The 16,263-nt window shown below is 38.8% G+C and overlaps 1 protein-coding gene across 5 annotated transcripts in view; it reads right to left on the reverse strand.

Moving 5' to 3' along the window:
* nectin1b (nectin cell adhesion molecule 1b) overlaps positions 1 to 16,263 on the reverse strand; it is a 253,867-nt gene that overhangs the window by 175,058 nt on the left and 62,546 nt on the right. For all 5 annotated transcript variants that reach the window (XM_084408894.1, XM_084408890.1, XM_084408892.1 and 2 more), the window contains exons 2-4: positions 14,933 to 15,307; positions 11,189 to 11,488; positions 9,341 to 9,458 (exon numbers count right to left, since the gene is read on the reverse strand). In XM_084408894.1, coding sequence (XP_084265020.1) covers positions 9,341 to 9,458; positions 11,189 to 11,488; positions 14,933 to 15,307 — 793 coding nt within the window. The remainder of the gene's footprint in view (positions 1 to 9,340; positions 9,459 to 11,188; positions 11,489 to 14,932; positions 15,308 to 16,263) is intronic.

Consider the following 16,263-nt stretch of genomic DNA (forward strand, 5'->3'; position numbering starts at 1 on the left):
GACGGCGAAGTCTTGTTTACACTTTCGCCTAGCTCCGAAGAGAGAGGGAGCGCGCGCGCGCGTTCTTTCAGTTAAACATGCGCCCTGCACCTGTCACAAGCGCATGAGTTCATCTGCATTACTCACCGATCAAATAAGACTTTGGCGGGAGCTAAAACAAGTTCAATGAAGGACAATTCATGTGTGAATTTAACTGAATAGTACATGACCATGATGCACTCGCACAAATGCGACCACATACAATTTTAACTCGCACATTCTCAAAAAATGGAACCCTGCTTCAAGGTTCAGCTGCCCAGTGGGTCTAAACATGCCCCGTGCTTCCTCTAAAGCTAGACAGAGGTCACAATCTTTGGCGTGCTGGTGGCAGATGCTTCTTATCAGAGATCAGTATAAGGATGTCTCCCCAGGCACCAGACACCTTCAGATCATCTTGTTCCCACTTAACAAGTTCCTTCCTTCCATCTCAATGACACCCAATCTACCAAATCTTTCAGGGTCTGGACAACTGGTGGTGTCCTTTATAAGGACCTTTCAACTAAGAACCTTTACAGCAAACATTGGTCCGACGGCAACGTCGTGTCCCTGGTCAAAAATAGTCGCGGTAAGACGGCATAAATCGGTAAAAATAAGTAACACAGAACAGATACCGTCAAAGACATTGACATTACCAAATATATAAGTTCTGGACAAAAAATAAATAAATAAATAAATAATAACTTTTCATATTTGCAGATCAATTACAATATACGTTCCTCACCAAAAGAACCGAAACAGCAGTAATGTAATAGTAATTTAGTATAATTATAGTATACTTGTGGGATAAATTGTTAATTGTGATTATTAGTATTAGAACATTTGTGTCTTTTATTGTATTGCTGCTGTTGGTTTCATAACAGCAATAAACCAGTTACAGTGATTTTACCATGGTTACGTTGTGTTGTCAGGCTTGACGCAAAGCAGAGCAATGACTACTAAAAGTTTAAATACAAAACATACAACCTTCAACAACACACACACACACACCACTGCCTCGTTCCTCAGACAATTTCACGCAAAACCTAACTTGGGCTTGGGTTGTATTGTTTTTCAAATGCTTTTATTCTTGAAGCAGAAGTCGTCTGCCTCCTTTCTAAACTGTTGCTATAATATTCATAACCTGGTTCAGGACAAGGCCTGTGAGACAGCTTTCAGCCCCAAAAATGCAGAAGGTATAATGTGTTTCTCTAAATGCTGACTGCTGCAAAGCAATCTGATAAGATCCTGCAGACGGAAGACGGGAGGGGTGATAGATAAGGAAATTTGTCACAATGAGCTGTCTGAAGATAAACTCTGAGCGTGAGTGTTTATGACTGCTCTGCTCGCTTTATGATATATTTATGGTAAGAATCTCTCGGGCATGTTTTGATAGCTGGGAAATTAACGCAAGTGAGTGAGATAGGGAGACTGCATATGAGTACTTGCATCATAATTCAATGTGAAATCTGATATTTAGTTAAGCTAAATTTCGTATAGTCGTGCTTAGACAGACTTTTGAATATCGGCATAAAGTCTGGCCCAAATGGTTGCTTATTTTAGCCAAGAATCACCTACTTGGACAGGAAAAGACTAAAATGTAAAGCGACCAATCACAGTTTTAAGGCAAGTTTGGCTGAAATTATTGCATATTAGTTGTGTCAATCAAATTAGAGCTTGCCAGACCAAGAAAGCACATTCCATTTTTGTACAAAAATGCATCGAGTGGTTGCCAAACAGATTGTGACTCCTTTAAGGCTGAGACTATATTTCTTAAAGTCTGTGTGGAGCAGAAGTTGAGACTGACTTTATTTCAGTATTGTAACATATATCCAGATGAAACTGAACATTGAATGAGATCAAATAGACGGAGAGGATTTATTTTAGCGTACCTCCTCGTCATCTCTAGTTCGCAGCAGACTGACTGACGGTTAAGTAGAAGTGGTTAAGAACGTTTAACCCAATCAGAGATAGAAATACATTTGACTAAAGATTATGTGATTAACTTGAGCGGATTGATTGTTCAAAACAAGATTTGCAATGTGCGCTCAAAGAGAAAATAGGTTTCAATTTATTTAAAGGCACACTATGCAAGATTTGTACCTTAATATAACAGCCAAAACCAGCAATGCAAGTTTGAGAGGCGGGACCCGAGTGAGTGGTATTTACGACAGTAACGTTAAATACAAGTACTCCACAGCGACTCTAGGGGTCGCTGTTTGAGAAAACCGGACACTGCATAGTGTGCCAGACTTTAATGCTTAAAGGCAGGGTAGGTAGGATTTATTAAAAATTAAAGATCCAAATTTGTTAAAACTTTCTATATATATCAATACATAATTAAAATGTAAGAACTCTGAAAAAAAGAGTATAAAAATCAAGTGACTCTAGACCGTTTAATCTGTATTAAACACAGCTCATTATTTCGATTCGGGACGAATCAAAGGATTGGCTTAGGCGACTGTCACTCTCTCGCAACCATGGCAACCACCCTTTTGCCACACAGCACCTGCCCACTTGCGCGCGACCGTTTGATTTGAGGAGTGCGAGAGGCACGGAACCTGATCACACCTCCGTCCAGTAGATGGCGGTAATGCACTATGTTTGCAAGCTGCCAATAAAATCTATCGAAGAAGAAGAAGAAGGCACTGAACCTAGGAATACCAAAACAATGGCAGAGAAAGAGCAATCTAAATTTACAGTACCGGCATATGCAGTTAGTGAAGGCAAACCAGGCAAAAAAATGCCCCTTCCCCTCCGCTTGTCTCAGGTAAATAATGCGTCCTCTAGCTCAGCGGTCGGAGTCGCGCGTTCATGTGTTTTGGGGGCGTGGCTTTGGAAGAAGCACAGAAATGAGGGGGTGGAGTGAATGGAAATAATGAGATGTCTTTAAAACAGTCGTGAGAGGTCTACAGACACTCGATTTTGATACTTTCTTTTTCAGAGTACTTACATTTTAATTATGTATTGATATGTACATAAAGTTTAAACAAATTTGAAAAATAAAATTTTTAGACCATTTCTACCTACCCTGCCTTTAAGTGTCTTTTTTTTCTCTGTGCTAAAATACTTTTTTGTAACCTTGTATCCAGAGACTACTTGTGACCCTGGATCACAAAACCAATCACAAGTAGCACGGGTATATTTGTGGCAATAGCCAACAATACATTGTATGGGTCAAAATTATCGATTTTTCTTTTATGCCAAAAATCATTAGGATGTAAAACATTCATTTCTGTGAGTGAATGCAGCACAATCGCGAATATAAATGGAAAACATTGAAGGTGATTTTCTCACGTTTCGAGTTTTTTGCACCCTCTGATTCCAGATATTCAAATAGTTGTCTCTTGGCCAAATATTGTCCTATCCTAACCATACATCAATGGAAAGCTTATTTATTCAGCTTTCAGATGATGTATAAATCGCAATTTCAGAAAATTTACCCATGTGACTGGTTTTGTGGTCCAGGGTCACATTTGTGGATTGACTGAAAAGAATCCGACCAGCCTGACATAGCAACAGCAGCTCAACCAATAGCATGGTTATCAACCATTATTAGATTCTAGGAGTGTTTAGGAAAGTGATTTTTTAAAATTCCATCTGGTGGTGCAGACATTACACACAGACCTGAATGTTCCTCCCAATGTTTTTCTCGGCATGTGTGTAATGTTTATGCATAACGTAAAATATTCAGCGTTTATACAACGTAACAGACTTCCGCACATTTGTAATTGAACTACTAGTGCTTGTGTGTGTTCCTCCGTAGTTGTTCTGGATTGAAATGTTCTGCAACAGCGCGGTGATGACCTCCAGTATAGCGCCCAGGGGACCCTTCAGAACACATTTGGTGTCCGCTCTGCACTGCTGCTGTGGCCGTCCCCTCTTATCTGTCACGCCGGCGCCCGCGTCTCAACCCATCACTGTCTTCTCCTCCGCCTCGCTCTGTAATCACACCATTCTCTTCTATCTTACCTTTTTCTCCCATTGTTTATCTTCTCGCTTTTATATCAACACCCACAGTTTGAATGAGACAAATATTCTTGCTCTTTTTAGTGCTGTTTGCTAATTACGCAGAAGCTTTTATCTGCTTTTATAAATGAGTTGAGTCATCGAGTGTTAGTGTGCATGTTTGTGTTCACAATATATTGATTCACATGAATGAAACGCACACAATTACACTACTTTGATTTGGACCAGCAATAAGCAACCACATCAGAAAAATTCATTCAGAGCATTTTAGCAATGGCATAGCAACCAACAACAAAACCCTACACCGTGGCGACGACTTCCGCACTGACAAGGACCAAACTTTGTTCCCCCAAATGTTGAACTTCCTTCCCATTCCCATTGTCTTGTACCTCATCAAACTCTCCTCATTTCATCCCTTCCTTTTCTTCTCTTTTATGATACTTCCAGTCTCAGTATACAAATTACTAATAAAAATGCCTCGAGAAGACCTTAGCGCCATCCGTGAGTCCCTCTTCACAGAGTTGGCTGCTGTATATGTGTCCTTTGATACCCTGAATAGCCCAGAATGCTCAGCGCTTTCCTCTCTCTCTCTTGTCCTCTCTCATTAAAACTCACCCGGTCCACACAGGCAGTGCACCCTGGGCATTGCCAGCTATTAATCCACCACAGCTGAAGTCCGGTGACATGTTTTCCTTTCCCAGCTTTCACTGCCTAATTACAGAACAAATTGCCACATTTATCTCTCAGTTTTTGCTGCATAATTCCTCCATTTTTAACTGTAACACACGACTAGCTCGTCCAATGTTTTCCAACGTTGTTGGTGGTGTTCGGTGTTGTTCGCGTTTACACGTGCATTCATTGGAATCAGCTGGGGGAATTCTGTCGTGCTAATTGGCATATAAGTGTGGCGCATACGGCTACGGCGTGGCACTGAATGAAAATGCTGCACTGGGGAGTTCAACCAGAAGGTTATATTGGTCATTTAACAAAGTTGACCTGACCCAGGGGTGCAGGAACAATCTGGAACAACACATTAGAAGTCTTATCAGCTTGTCTCATGAATATTAATTACGAGATGTAACTAGTGATAGGCTGATAGGTCAGGCCAATTAATCGCCATCAGCTTGCCGAATCCACTTGGCCAAAGTATGTAAGTTCTAAAATCTGCCAACAGCCTTTTAAATGGATAACTAACAATTACACTGCTCTACAATTTTCTAAAAGTCGTCTGCTTCAGAGATAAAAAATATGCTGTTTCTTAAGTATTTTGATGCACTGAATTCAATTATGACAATTAAAACAACTGGGTGGCAAGCAGGGCAGGTGGCGCGAGTGCTAATGAGTGTAACCTTCGGGCCACACCAGTCTCGGGTCTCAGATGCGATGCGATAAGATTCCAGCGACAAATAAATCGTCCGCCCACACCAAATCTCAGCCAATCAGAAGAGTGCGTGGGCGGGCTCTCTCGGCAAGCTCCCGGCACTCGCAGCGAAATGGATAAGTACTGTACATAATCAAATTCATGAATATTACACCATTTTAACATTATTAAAAATACATACTGAGTTACTGAAACAATCGTTGTCATAGAATACACTTGTAGACTGTTGATCTGAGGTGAGATGCTTTCAGTACGGCTATAAAAAAACACACAAAATGATATTCAAACTCACACAGACGCTTTTAACATTACATAAAGCACATGCAAGACGAGAGAGGACCAGGCCTGGACTATTTATGTTGTGTTTTATTATGTTTATATGTGACAGTCGTCCGTGAGGGGCTATTATGTGAATTATTTTTTTATTAAAACTTTACGTTGATCGTTCGCCGGTTCCCACCTCCTTCTTCCCTGAGTTTTTAAACCTCAGTTTGGCTACTGTTTCCAAAAAAATTCAGTTTACGTCTATGTATATTGTGTAGATAGTACCGGTCCTGTTTGTATAACACTTTAAAAAAATAGCAAACAGGTTATATCAATCAAATTTGTTATGAAACAAAAACCACAAAAACTAATATGTGCATAGTTTAGTCTTATTCAGTGTCTACTTGGCGCTTCTTGGCTTGTCTCTTGTATTAATAAATGGAGCAACTCTTGCCACTGTCCAGCAATAGTCTGCAAGCATTGGCTCCGTTTGAAGTTATCTGCACTGCTCACACAAGTACGAGGCATCTCTGCTCCCTTCGGCTAAACAGAAATGTGTCCATTTGCAAAATCAATCACTGACAAATAAGAGAGCACGACACTGTATGACAGGGGCGCAAAATTCAGTTCCTGGAGCGCCACAGCCCTGAAGAGTTTAGCTTCAACCCTAATCAAATAGGGGAAAGTGTGGCACAACCTAACGCGTTTTGACTTTCTCAGTTTGTGTAAACCTACTTAGGGTTCAGAGTACCTGCATTCATTTCACATGTCTAGTTAATACAGTGTATACTTTTTTCTTGATGTACCCCGAAAGAATGGAAGTGAAATGTGATAACGTGCCCCATAGGTGGGGCATGTTGTAACATATGAGGGCCACATTGTAACATGACAATATGACAGCTTAAAATGTTATCTGATGTAATCAAAAAATTATCCAAGACAAACTAAAATATTTTTCATATAAAATAATGTTTTTTTTATATATATATATATATATATATATATATATATATATATATATATATATATATATAATTATATATATACAGCATAGTTCGAAACAAAATAATAATTAATAATTTCTGAACATTGACTCTCAGGGCCCTATTTTAACGATCTGAAACGCAAGTATCAAGCACGAAACGCAAGTAACTTTGTGGGCGGGTCTTGGGCGCTGTTGCTATTATACCGGCGGGATAAATTACTCTTGCGCCCCGACGCAAATCTAAAATGGGTTGGTCTGAAGTAGCTTCATTATTCATAGGTGTGGTTTGGGCGTAACGTGAAATAAACCAATCAGAGCGACATCTCACATTCCCTTTAAGAGCAGGTGCGCTTGTTCTATGGCGGATTCCTATTATAACGGCGGATTTGCCAGGCGCGCGCCAGCAGCGGTTCACAGCCGAGGAGACCGACGTTCTCGTCAGGGCCGTAAAACACAGAGAAGTGACATTGGGGATGGGAGAAACCCACCAAATTAATTTCGGTTAAACAGGCGTATGATAATTTGGGTAAATATGTAAGCTAGATGTATGCTTTTATAATAAACTATCTATCTATCTATCTATTGTAATAATGTATGATTTGCAAAAATGAAAACTGCTGCTTCTGTGTAGATGAGAGAATCAAAGTGCATGTGCGTTGTGCACACGCTACATTGATTATGGCCAAGTATGCGCCCTTAAAATAGCATATGAATAACATGCGCAACGCGTGTTCCGGCGCAAACGTTCCCTGGTGCTATTTTGCAGGTTTAGAAACCAATTCCGCCACTGACCAGGAAAAACCTAGTCTAAAGTCAGTGGCGGAATTGTTTTCTAAACCTGCAAAATAGCATCAGGGAACGTTTGCGCCGGAACACGCCTCCTCTTTGCGCTGAACCGCCCCCGGGAGCGCAAGCGTATTTCCTAGTTTACCGACGTGCGTCTGTGGAGGGAAAAGTCCGCTGTGCGCGGGTGCAAAATAGGAATGATACATGCGTCGGTGTACAAAGTCAATTGCGCTGGGTGCAAGATAGGGCCCTGAGTCTTTGTTCACCTTTGTCTAACGGTTTCTCAATAGAACTATAGAATAGAATAGCATAGTTCTAATAGGGGCACATTGTAACGCAGTGTTACAGCATACCCCACCAGTGCAACTGTGATTTAAACCCTGCTAGTGTCTTCTGCTTGTTAGATCAGCATTAAAGAACTATCTCTGTTAAATAACAGATATAAGATTAAAATAATATCAGATTTGTCTCATTTTAAATAAACACAAAAAACAGAGATGGAAAATTAACACAAGAAATTTACTTTTGCAATGGTTAAATACATGTTCAGTGATATCTTCCAAAGATTTCTGAATTGTTACGCAATTTTCTTTATATACTGTTGATATGGTAACTAATAATTACACTAAGTTTCATCATGCTGGCATGTGTTGAAGTATTTAAAACAAGTGTGTTATTTCTAGCTCTGCGTTAGGTTGTGCCTCGCTCACCCCTACATCTGATCCAGCTCATCAAGTCCTACAGGCTTATTTGAAAACTTCAGGTGTGTGTGTTGGAGCAGGGTTGGAACTACTAAACTATACCTAATACTAATATATACTGATTAATACAAGTTTAAATGATTAAGCAATGGTTGCTACAGCCTTGACTTCACACAAGCACCAGCATTGTCCACATAAGGTTATCAAAACAGAGCTGAGACTGTGCAGTCATCATATTCATTTGGTAGGCAAAGCAATGATGTCATCTTTTGCCAACATAGTTTGCATCCAAACCCGTAGCACCAGAAACTCGATAACAATCACCATCACAAGACTCATAATGACAAACAAGACTCAATCTTCCTGTATATCTCTTTCGTTGTTCTTTCAAACCAGTATATTGGTAAGGTAAACATAAGTACAAAGGGTAGCTTATGTTCTGATGTTTGATCTTGTTTGAAGGGTTATCAATGGCTCCGTGAGTTCTGAATAGAGCCATTGTAAATGTCTTTACTTATCATGATCGAGTGCTAACCCCCAATGAATGAAGTCGTAGTTTACTGAAGGAAATTATTCTGTTATCACTCATAACACATCTAAGCTGTCGTGTAGTATTACAGTAAACTGAATACTTCAGAGGAGTGCTCTTCAAACAGCAGTCATCATTTATTTAGTTTAATGATGCCGATATACACAACCAGTCAAACATTTGGACACACTGATCGTCATGATCTTAAAAAAAAAAAAGAAAAAAAAAGTTTGATGTAAAGGCTTCTGAGTAAATGCTTGACATTAGGTTTGAACACAAATATAAATTATGCACTTCTATAAAAACTATAATTTTGTTTATTTTTTAAAGGGATGGATTAGAAGTGAAGGAAAATCACGCAACAAGTGTTCAACATACATGTCAACACTAGCTAAAAAGTTCAATAAAATAATGTATTCGTTTACCTTTTATCCGTTTGTGTTATTTAATAATTGAACAATTAATTTACAGTAAAACTGTAGTAATAAAACACGAGTAGGTGTGTGCACACTTAGCATGAATTAATGACTGTAATGTGTATTTGAAAAAAGATGAAATGCATAAAAAGAAAGGTTTTAAAATCGAATAACTTTTTGAATTCCTCACTATGCTTTTCACTCAATAAACATTACTCATTCATCCCAACTGTATTATTAAGCTGAGACAACAAAGTGATTCTTCGATTAGTAGGTCAGGAGAGAATAACTCACAGTTTCCACTGGTAGATGGTGACGGGTGGGTTGGCGTCTGCGTTGCACGTGAGCTGCACGTTTGGACGATTCAGGAACCAGTTCCCGTCAAAGCCCTCGATTTTAACCTCCGGCTCATCTGCAAAAAAAGCAAAAGAGCGTCTTCAGGCAGGGGCTCAGGTGGCTGTTCTGGGTCACGTGACTTGACGATGGGTGCTTGTCATAATACTGATTAATGATCTGGGCTCATAGCTGAAAGGTCAAGAGTTTATTTCTTAAGCGATTGGGAGGAGAGCCAACACATGAAGGGTTACTGAGACTACAACCACCACCGGTGCCCTTTAGCTACCCACTTAGCCGCAAGCTACTCCAGGGCAACTATTCCAGAAATTGGCCTAATTGGATAAGAACCTCAGCTAAATGCCAAATTTCAATTCATTACAGCACAATTTTTGTTCTATTAATGACGGTATTCAAATGCACTGCATACTTGATGGTACCGGTCAGTGATTTCTATGTCTCTTCAGATTTATTCTTAATTGCTTTTATGAGCATGTATAAGGCTGAGGAAATTCAATTTGGAAATGTTATACCAAAGGGTAACTAGATTAACAAAACACTCAAAGTAAATCAAGAATCAGGATGAGTGATTCTCTGTGAACTTACCGTCACTCTAAACACGGCCTTTCACACAGGCGAACCACAATAACAAGAAATATATTCTATAGCATTGTGTGGGAAAACGGGTGGCTTTCCTCTATCAGTGGGCTTTATGGGGGCTGCAATACTGTTCTAAACTGCCCTAAACAATAGCTGATAACAACAGTGGCTGAGACAGGCCAGTGACACATCTCTTCCTGCTCCAAACCTCCTCCGCACAACTTGCGCAACAGTACAGCAGAAATACTAACTTAATACTAAATACTTAATAGACTTACATTTTTAGACATTCTTTGACATTCCAGTGGGGTTTTATATAATTGTGTCATTAATTGGATTAAAATATTGAATAACATACATTTATGTCAATTTGTGATGTACAATATGTGATGTATAATATATGTAAAACCAGTCAAAAGGTTGTAATTATTAAGACAGTTTTCTATTTTTTTTTATTTCAGCGATGTATTTTCAGCATCATTACTCCAGTCTTCAGTGTTAAATACGCTGATTTGGTGCTCAGTTATTATTAGTGCTTATTGGTTTAAAAAATTTAATAAAAAAGGTTTTTGCTGCTTAATGGAAACTGTGATACTTTTTCTTCAGGATTTTTTGATAGTTAAAAAGTTCAAAAGACCATCATTTAATTCAAATAAAAATCTGTACTTGACCTAACTGTCTTTATTGTCAAAATCAAATGAATGTGTAATGTATATCAAATTAATGTGGCTTTGCTGAATAAAAGTTTAAAATAATCAGTTTTTCCCCCAATCTTTTGAATGCTTTTCATGTATCACTGTTTCCAATAAAAATATTAAGCAGCAGAAACGTTTTCAACATAGATAATAAATATGTGTAGTGTGACAAGTCAGAATATTATAATGATTTCTGAAGGATCATGTGACACTCAAGACTGGAGTATTGATGCTTAAAATTCAGCTTTCACAAGAATATATATATATATATATATATTTTTTTATATATATATTAAAATAGAAAACAGTTCTTCAAATTGTAATAATATTTCACAATATTACTTGGTCATAAATAAATAAATGCAGCCTTGGTGAGGATAAGAGACTTCTTTTAAAAAACATGAACAAATATAAATTATTCCAAACTACAGTATGTGTGCATCACTGTAAATATATCAATGACGCATCATTTCTGCTGGAGTTTGAAAGATATGAAGAAAAACATTGTTCTTACACTGAACGTTGAGTATGACGCTGTCTGTAAAGCGTTCTGCGCGGTAAGTGACGATGCAGGTCAGCTTTTGTCGGTGGGTCTCGCGGCTGGGCAACACGATGTAGTTGCTGCGCACGGTCACAGTGCCATTCGGATTACGCGTTTCCTGAAACGTGGCCTCTCCCTTCAGAGTGGTGTCCCATTTGATGACGCTGGGAGGCTTGCCGTTAGCCGACATGCAGGTGGCCACGGGCATCTTGCGTTTCGGAGTCCTTGCCACGATGGTGGGTGAAGTCAAGGACATCTTGGTAACTGGCCGTGCTGGAGAAAAGAAGTAAACAGTAAATAAAACAGGGAAAGGAACATTGTAGAATATACTAAAATACTGTGTGAACAGGAGCAACAAAGGTACCCTTGAGAGTTGAAAAAAAAAAAATCCACTCCCTTTAACACTAATCTTGCTGTTCTGAAAAGTCGTTTTCTTCCCGTCAGTACGAATCAAGCAGTTCACTCATTTATTTCCCCCCTTACCCCGTGTTCAAAGCAAAAGCATCAGTCAAGCACTCAAACAGATGTAGAAACCACTCATTTTCCACGGTGCCCAAAGTCATCCAATCTCGATCCTTTATGAGCTGCCAATTAGCAATTAAAGAGGCCTGCATCAAAAGGGAAGATGTGTGTTTATGTGAGTGCGTGTCAAAGTGTGCTGATAGTGGGTCTGAGGTTTGTGGCGAGGGTTGATATGACATGAAGAGGCTCTTTGAAAAGCACTGAGCTGGTTATCTCCATTCAGGTTGCTCGCTCTTACTGCAATGCCAGCATTCTCAGAGGACGCATGTGAACGTGATACAAAATGGGCTTGGGAGTTAACAAGCCACATCAGTGAAAAAAAACACACACACAAAAAAAAAACACCCTGTGTACTTGAGCCAAGCAGCTCCCTTTGCTGGTTTAATGGAAAACATATCAACACTTCATTTCTAATTAGATCTGCAATCAGTGGGAGCATAACCCACCTCTCTAACAAAATACTCATCTCTTGCACTCCAACACACACACACACACATACATCATGTTGTTTTTTTCTAACCTGTGCAGCTTCCTAATGCCTCCTCCAGACTGTGATATTTCTGCAATCCTATAAGATCATTCCAAATCACACTGTGCAACACGGATCTAAAAACTTGGGAACGACGTGTGTAGATGACACCCATTGAATCCTAGGCTACGACGCAAGTTAGTATAAACATCATCAGCATGCGCTAGTGGTAAACAAGTAGAGCAAGATGAATCGCACTTTAGCAACTATGTGTGCTGAAAAAAAAAAAGAGGTGGAAGCAAAAGAGGAGGATATGGATACGGTCATGGCGAGGGAAAAGAGGTTAACTTAGCATGCCAATTTTGCGAATGGAGCTTGAGGTAATTAGTTTTAAGGTTTAGTGTCATGTCCCGTTGATCAATGCGCAATTTCATGTTGTATTTTTATTGGCTAGTCAGTAGACGAAGGTCGTAACATCAAAGGTTAAAGGACAAGTTCGGTATTTTACACTTAAAGCCCTGTTTACAGATCGTTTCTGATGAAATAGAACGGTTAAGATAGAAATTTGGACACATGCTGCTGGCCCGAGAATTTTCGGTTTCTGTAGTAGCACCCCCCCCAACTCCACAATGGCTGCATAGGTGCACTGGAACAAATCCTTCCTAAAACGCATTAAACATTTGTTTACAAAGACGTGAAACTCACCGAGTGGTCAGGGGTGTTCACTGATAGGCTCGCACATAAATCGCTGCAAAAGATGCTTTCCACGAGGTTTCCACGAAAGTTAATTGTAAACTGCAAACATTAAACTTTGCTGAAATTAAATGTCTTTAACTGGTAAGCATTCTGTTAACTCTGTTAAACTATGATAACCAAAACTGAAACTAATTCTAAAGGAAATTTAAAAATGATATTAAAATAAAAACTAATTTAAAAATGCAAAACTATAATGACCTTGGTAACAGCAACTTTTTATCTGAAAGCAACTGGCACTGACATTTCGAACCAGCAACCTTTGGGTGACCAGTCGGACTCGCTAACCATTAGCCCACGACTGCCCTAAAAAGCTACTTAAATGCCCTAATTGAACTAAGGCTTAATCCTGGCTTAATCTAAGCCCTGTCTGTGAAACTAGACCATTAGCTTTTCATCAACTCACAAACCCCAGGGGTTTGCAAACACTAGTTTGGGAAACCCTGCTCTTCTGTATGGCTTCAGAAGATTTAGAGTCGTATAAACTATTTTTATGGCGTTTTGGTCTTTCAACTCGCACGTTCTGCATAACATATGATTTTGTGTTTTGAGTAAAATGAAAACAATACAAGGTTGGATTTCTTTAATTAAATGATAGCCTATCTTTACCTGTGTGTGCAGCTATTCGCGAAAACATGTATGAATACATTATATCTGCAGGTCGACTAAAACAGCAGTGTTGGACGCAGCTCTTTCTGTTATGGTGAATACTGATCAATACATTTCAAGTGTATGGAAGGTTCGAGCCAAGCACATTTCACACAAGACCTGAAGCAGTCAAGGACAAAGATAATTTTTTCTCAAGGGCTTATAGGGTTATGAATAAAATATTGCTGAAACAACATCTATTTACACCTTACTACCTGCTAACCATGACAACAACTTGTCAGGGCTGAGACTGAGTGCTAAAAATATTCAAGAAAATGACACCTATTTCTTGCCTGTCCATCCATGGTGTTATATGTGTTAAAGAACTTGCTACTCAGTGCAAAACCTTCCTCTTCAGCTGTAAAGTAAACTTGTTCTTACTTACAGTTGATTAACTACAAGAATTCATTCAATTGGATGAATCATTTCAAGTGACTGAATTATAAGTTATTACATGAAACTCATTCATGAAACATGAGCATAATGAATTTGTGTTAACAGTTTGTAATATTATTTTGTAAAAAAAATAAAATAAAATACTTACACTCAATTCCCATAGAAAACCACACTGAATTTCAGTTAATGTATGACTAAACTTGTAGCATTCAATACCAAAAGTGTTTACAAACAACTGACATTTTTACAAAAACAAATTCGCATTAAATTGGAATTTTAGTATAAATTGTTCACAATTACAATTACAGTGTAAACTGTCACATTTAATGCGAATTTGCTCATGTTTTGGAACCATTCGTAAAATCATTGAGTAAAAAAAATAAAACAATTAATGTGGATTTCTCTGTAAATCGTGTGTACCGTTATTTGCATACAAATTGCAGCATTGTATATAAAATAATGGTTATGCACAATTTACTCTGAGTTGTAAACTTTTCGCAAAACATTCTTAAGGAAATTTCACTCCCATTCAATGAGATTTTTTGTGTGTAAATTCATAAAACCATTCTAGTGTAAATGTTTGCATTCATTGCAAATTTTTGTGTAAATCTTTCTTGATTTATGTAAGATCAAATTCTTACATAAATTGTAGCATTCAATGTGTAAAAACTGTACGTATAACTATTCTTACACACATTTTAGCAATTAATATAAATGTTTTTGAACAAATTACACACAAAAAAAATGTCTGCTTGTTATTTGTGAATGAGGCCCATTGTCACATGAATGATTTTATGAATGTCAGAAATTTGTTCTGCTCATGTTTCAAGAATGAGGCCCATTGATCGTCTGTTTGTGAATGAGCTCTTTTCACAGGAGAACAGAACTATGTATATGTATGGTCTCAACTGCCAGTGTGGTGGTCTTACCAAAGACGGTGAGGTTGACCATATTCTCCCTGTTGCCTGCGGGGAATGTGGTGTACTCGCAGATGTAGGCCGCTTCATCAGAGAGCCGTAGGCTGTTGAACACAATGGTGGTATCCTCAAGAGAAGAAGGGGTCCTCTGGCGCACTGCAGGGTGCTTGAAGCTCACACGGTCTTTGAAAGGGGGCAGCACAGATACTCCCAAGGCTGGGTTGGCGGTGGCCACGTTTTGTTTGCTGCCATTTATCAGCTTTTGCCAGGTGACCTGAGAGATCTTCACTGGTGGCTTGCCGTTGATGAAGAGACATCGCAGCTCGACCGAATCACCCACAAATCCAGACTTGCTGGGGTCCGTCTGCACCGACTGCCCGTTCCCCGCTGCAGAAAGACAGGAAGAAGGACATTACAAACAAGTCAACCAATCAGAGCTGAGAACGATGATTGATTAATTCACTATGCTCACTATGTGGCATAATTTAAGTTCAAAGTCAAAATGAATGTAGGAAATATGTTATGATCAAATAAGTTCTATTGGGGAAAGAGTCATATTTTCTCTATAAACATTATTAGCTGATCCTAATAAATTGATGGCAAAATAAATTCATAAAATACAAAATGGGTGTGCACATCCAAAACCCAGAACTTTCCCTTAGGGGGAAAAAAATAAGCAGAAAAAAAAAAAGAAAGAAAGGATGTTTGTACACTGAACTTAAACTTAAATGGGTGGTTCACTTTTCTAACTTTAGTTAGTGTGTAATGTTGCTGTTTGAGCATAAACAACATCTGCAAAGTCACGACGCTCAAAGTTCAAAGCAAAGGGAGATATTTGCTTTTAAAGAAATTGCCTTTCAAGGACTACAACAAACGGCTGGTAGGAACTACACAACATTCCTCCCGGGTTGGTGACATCACTAACCCTAAAATTTACATAAACCCCGCCCCCGGAACACGATTTATAGATTATCAAGACAGAATATGCTAATCAATGACTAGAAGATAACTACACATAAGCTACACAAATGCATCAACTAACCATTCAGAAATGTTGTCTACATGTTTTCACTTCTTCTTGAGTCTCCATCTTTCTGACTCCGGTTTGAACATAAAAGACTAAAAAGTTTTAAAATGTTCAGTGCATGTCTGTGTGAGGTAATCGAAGCTGCTAAGGACAAGAGCTCTTGAAGCTCCGCCCTCTGTGCTGAGAGCAGCAGCTCATTTGCATTTAAAGGGACAGACACAAAACAAGGCGTTTTTGCTCACCCTCAAAAAGTGACAACTTTAACACGCTATATAAAAATATCTGTGGGGTATTTTGAGCTAAAACTTCACATACA

This window comes from Rutilus rutilus, assembly GCF_951802725.1.
Source record: "Rutilus rutilus genome assembly, chromosome: 5".
Lineage (NCBI taxonomy): Eukaryota > Metazoa > Chordata > Actinopteri > Cypriniformes > Leuciscidae > Rutilus > Rutilus rutilus.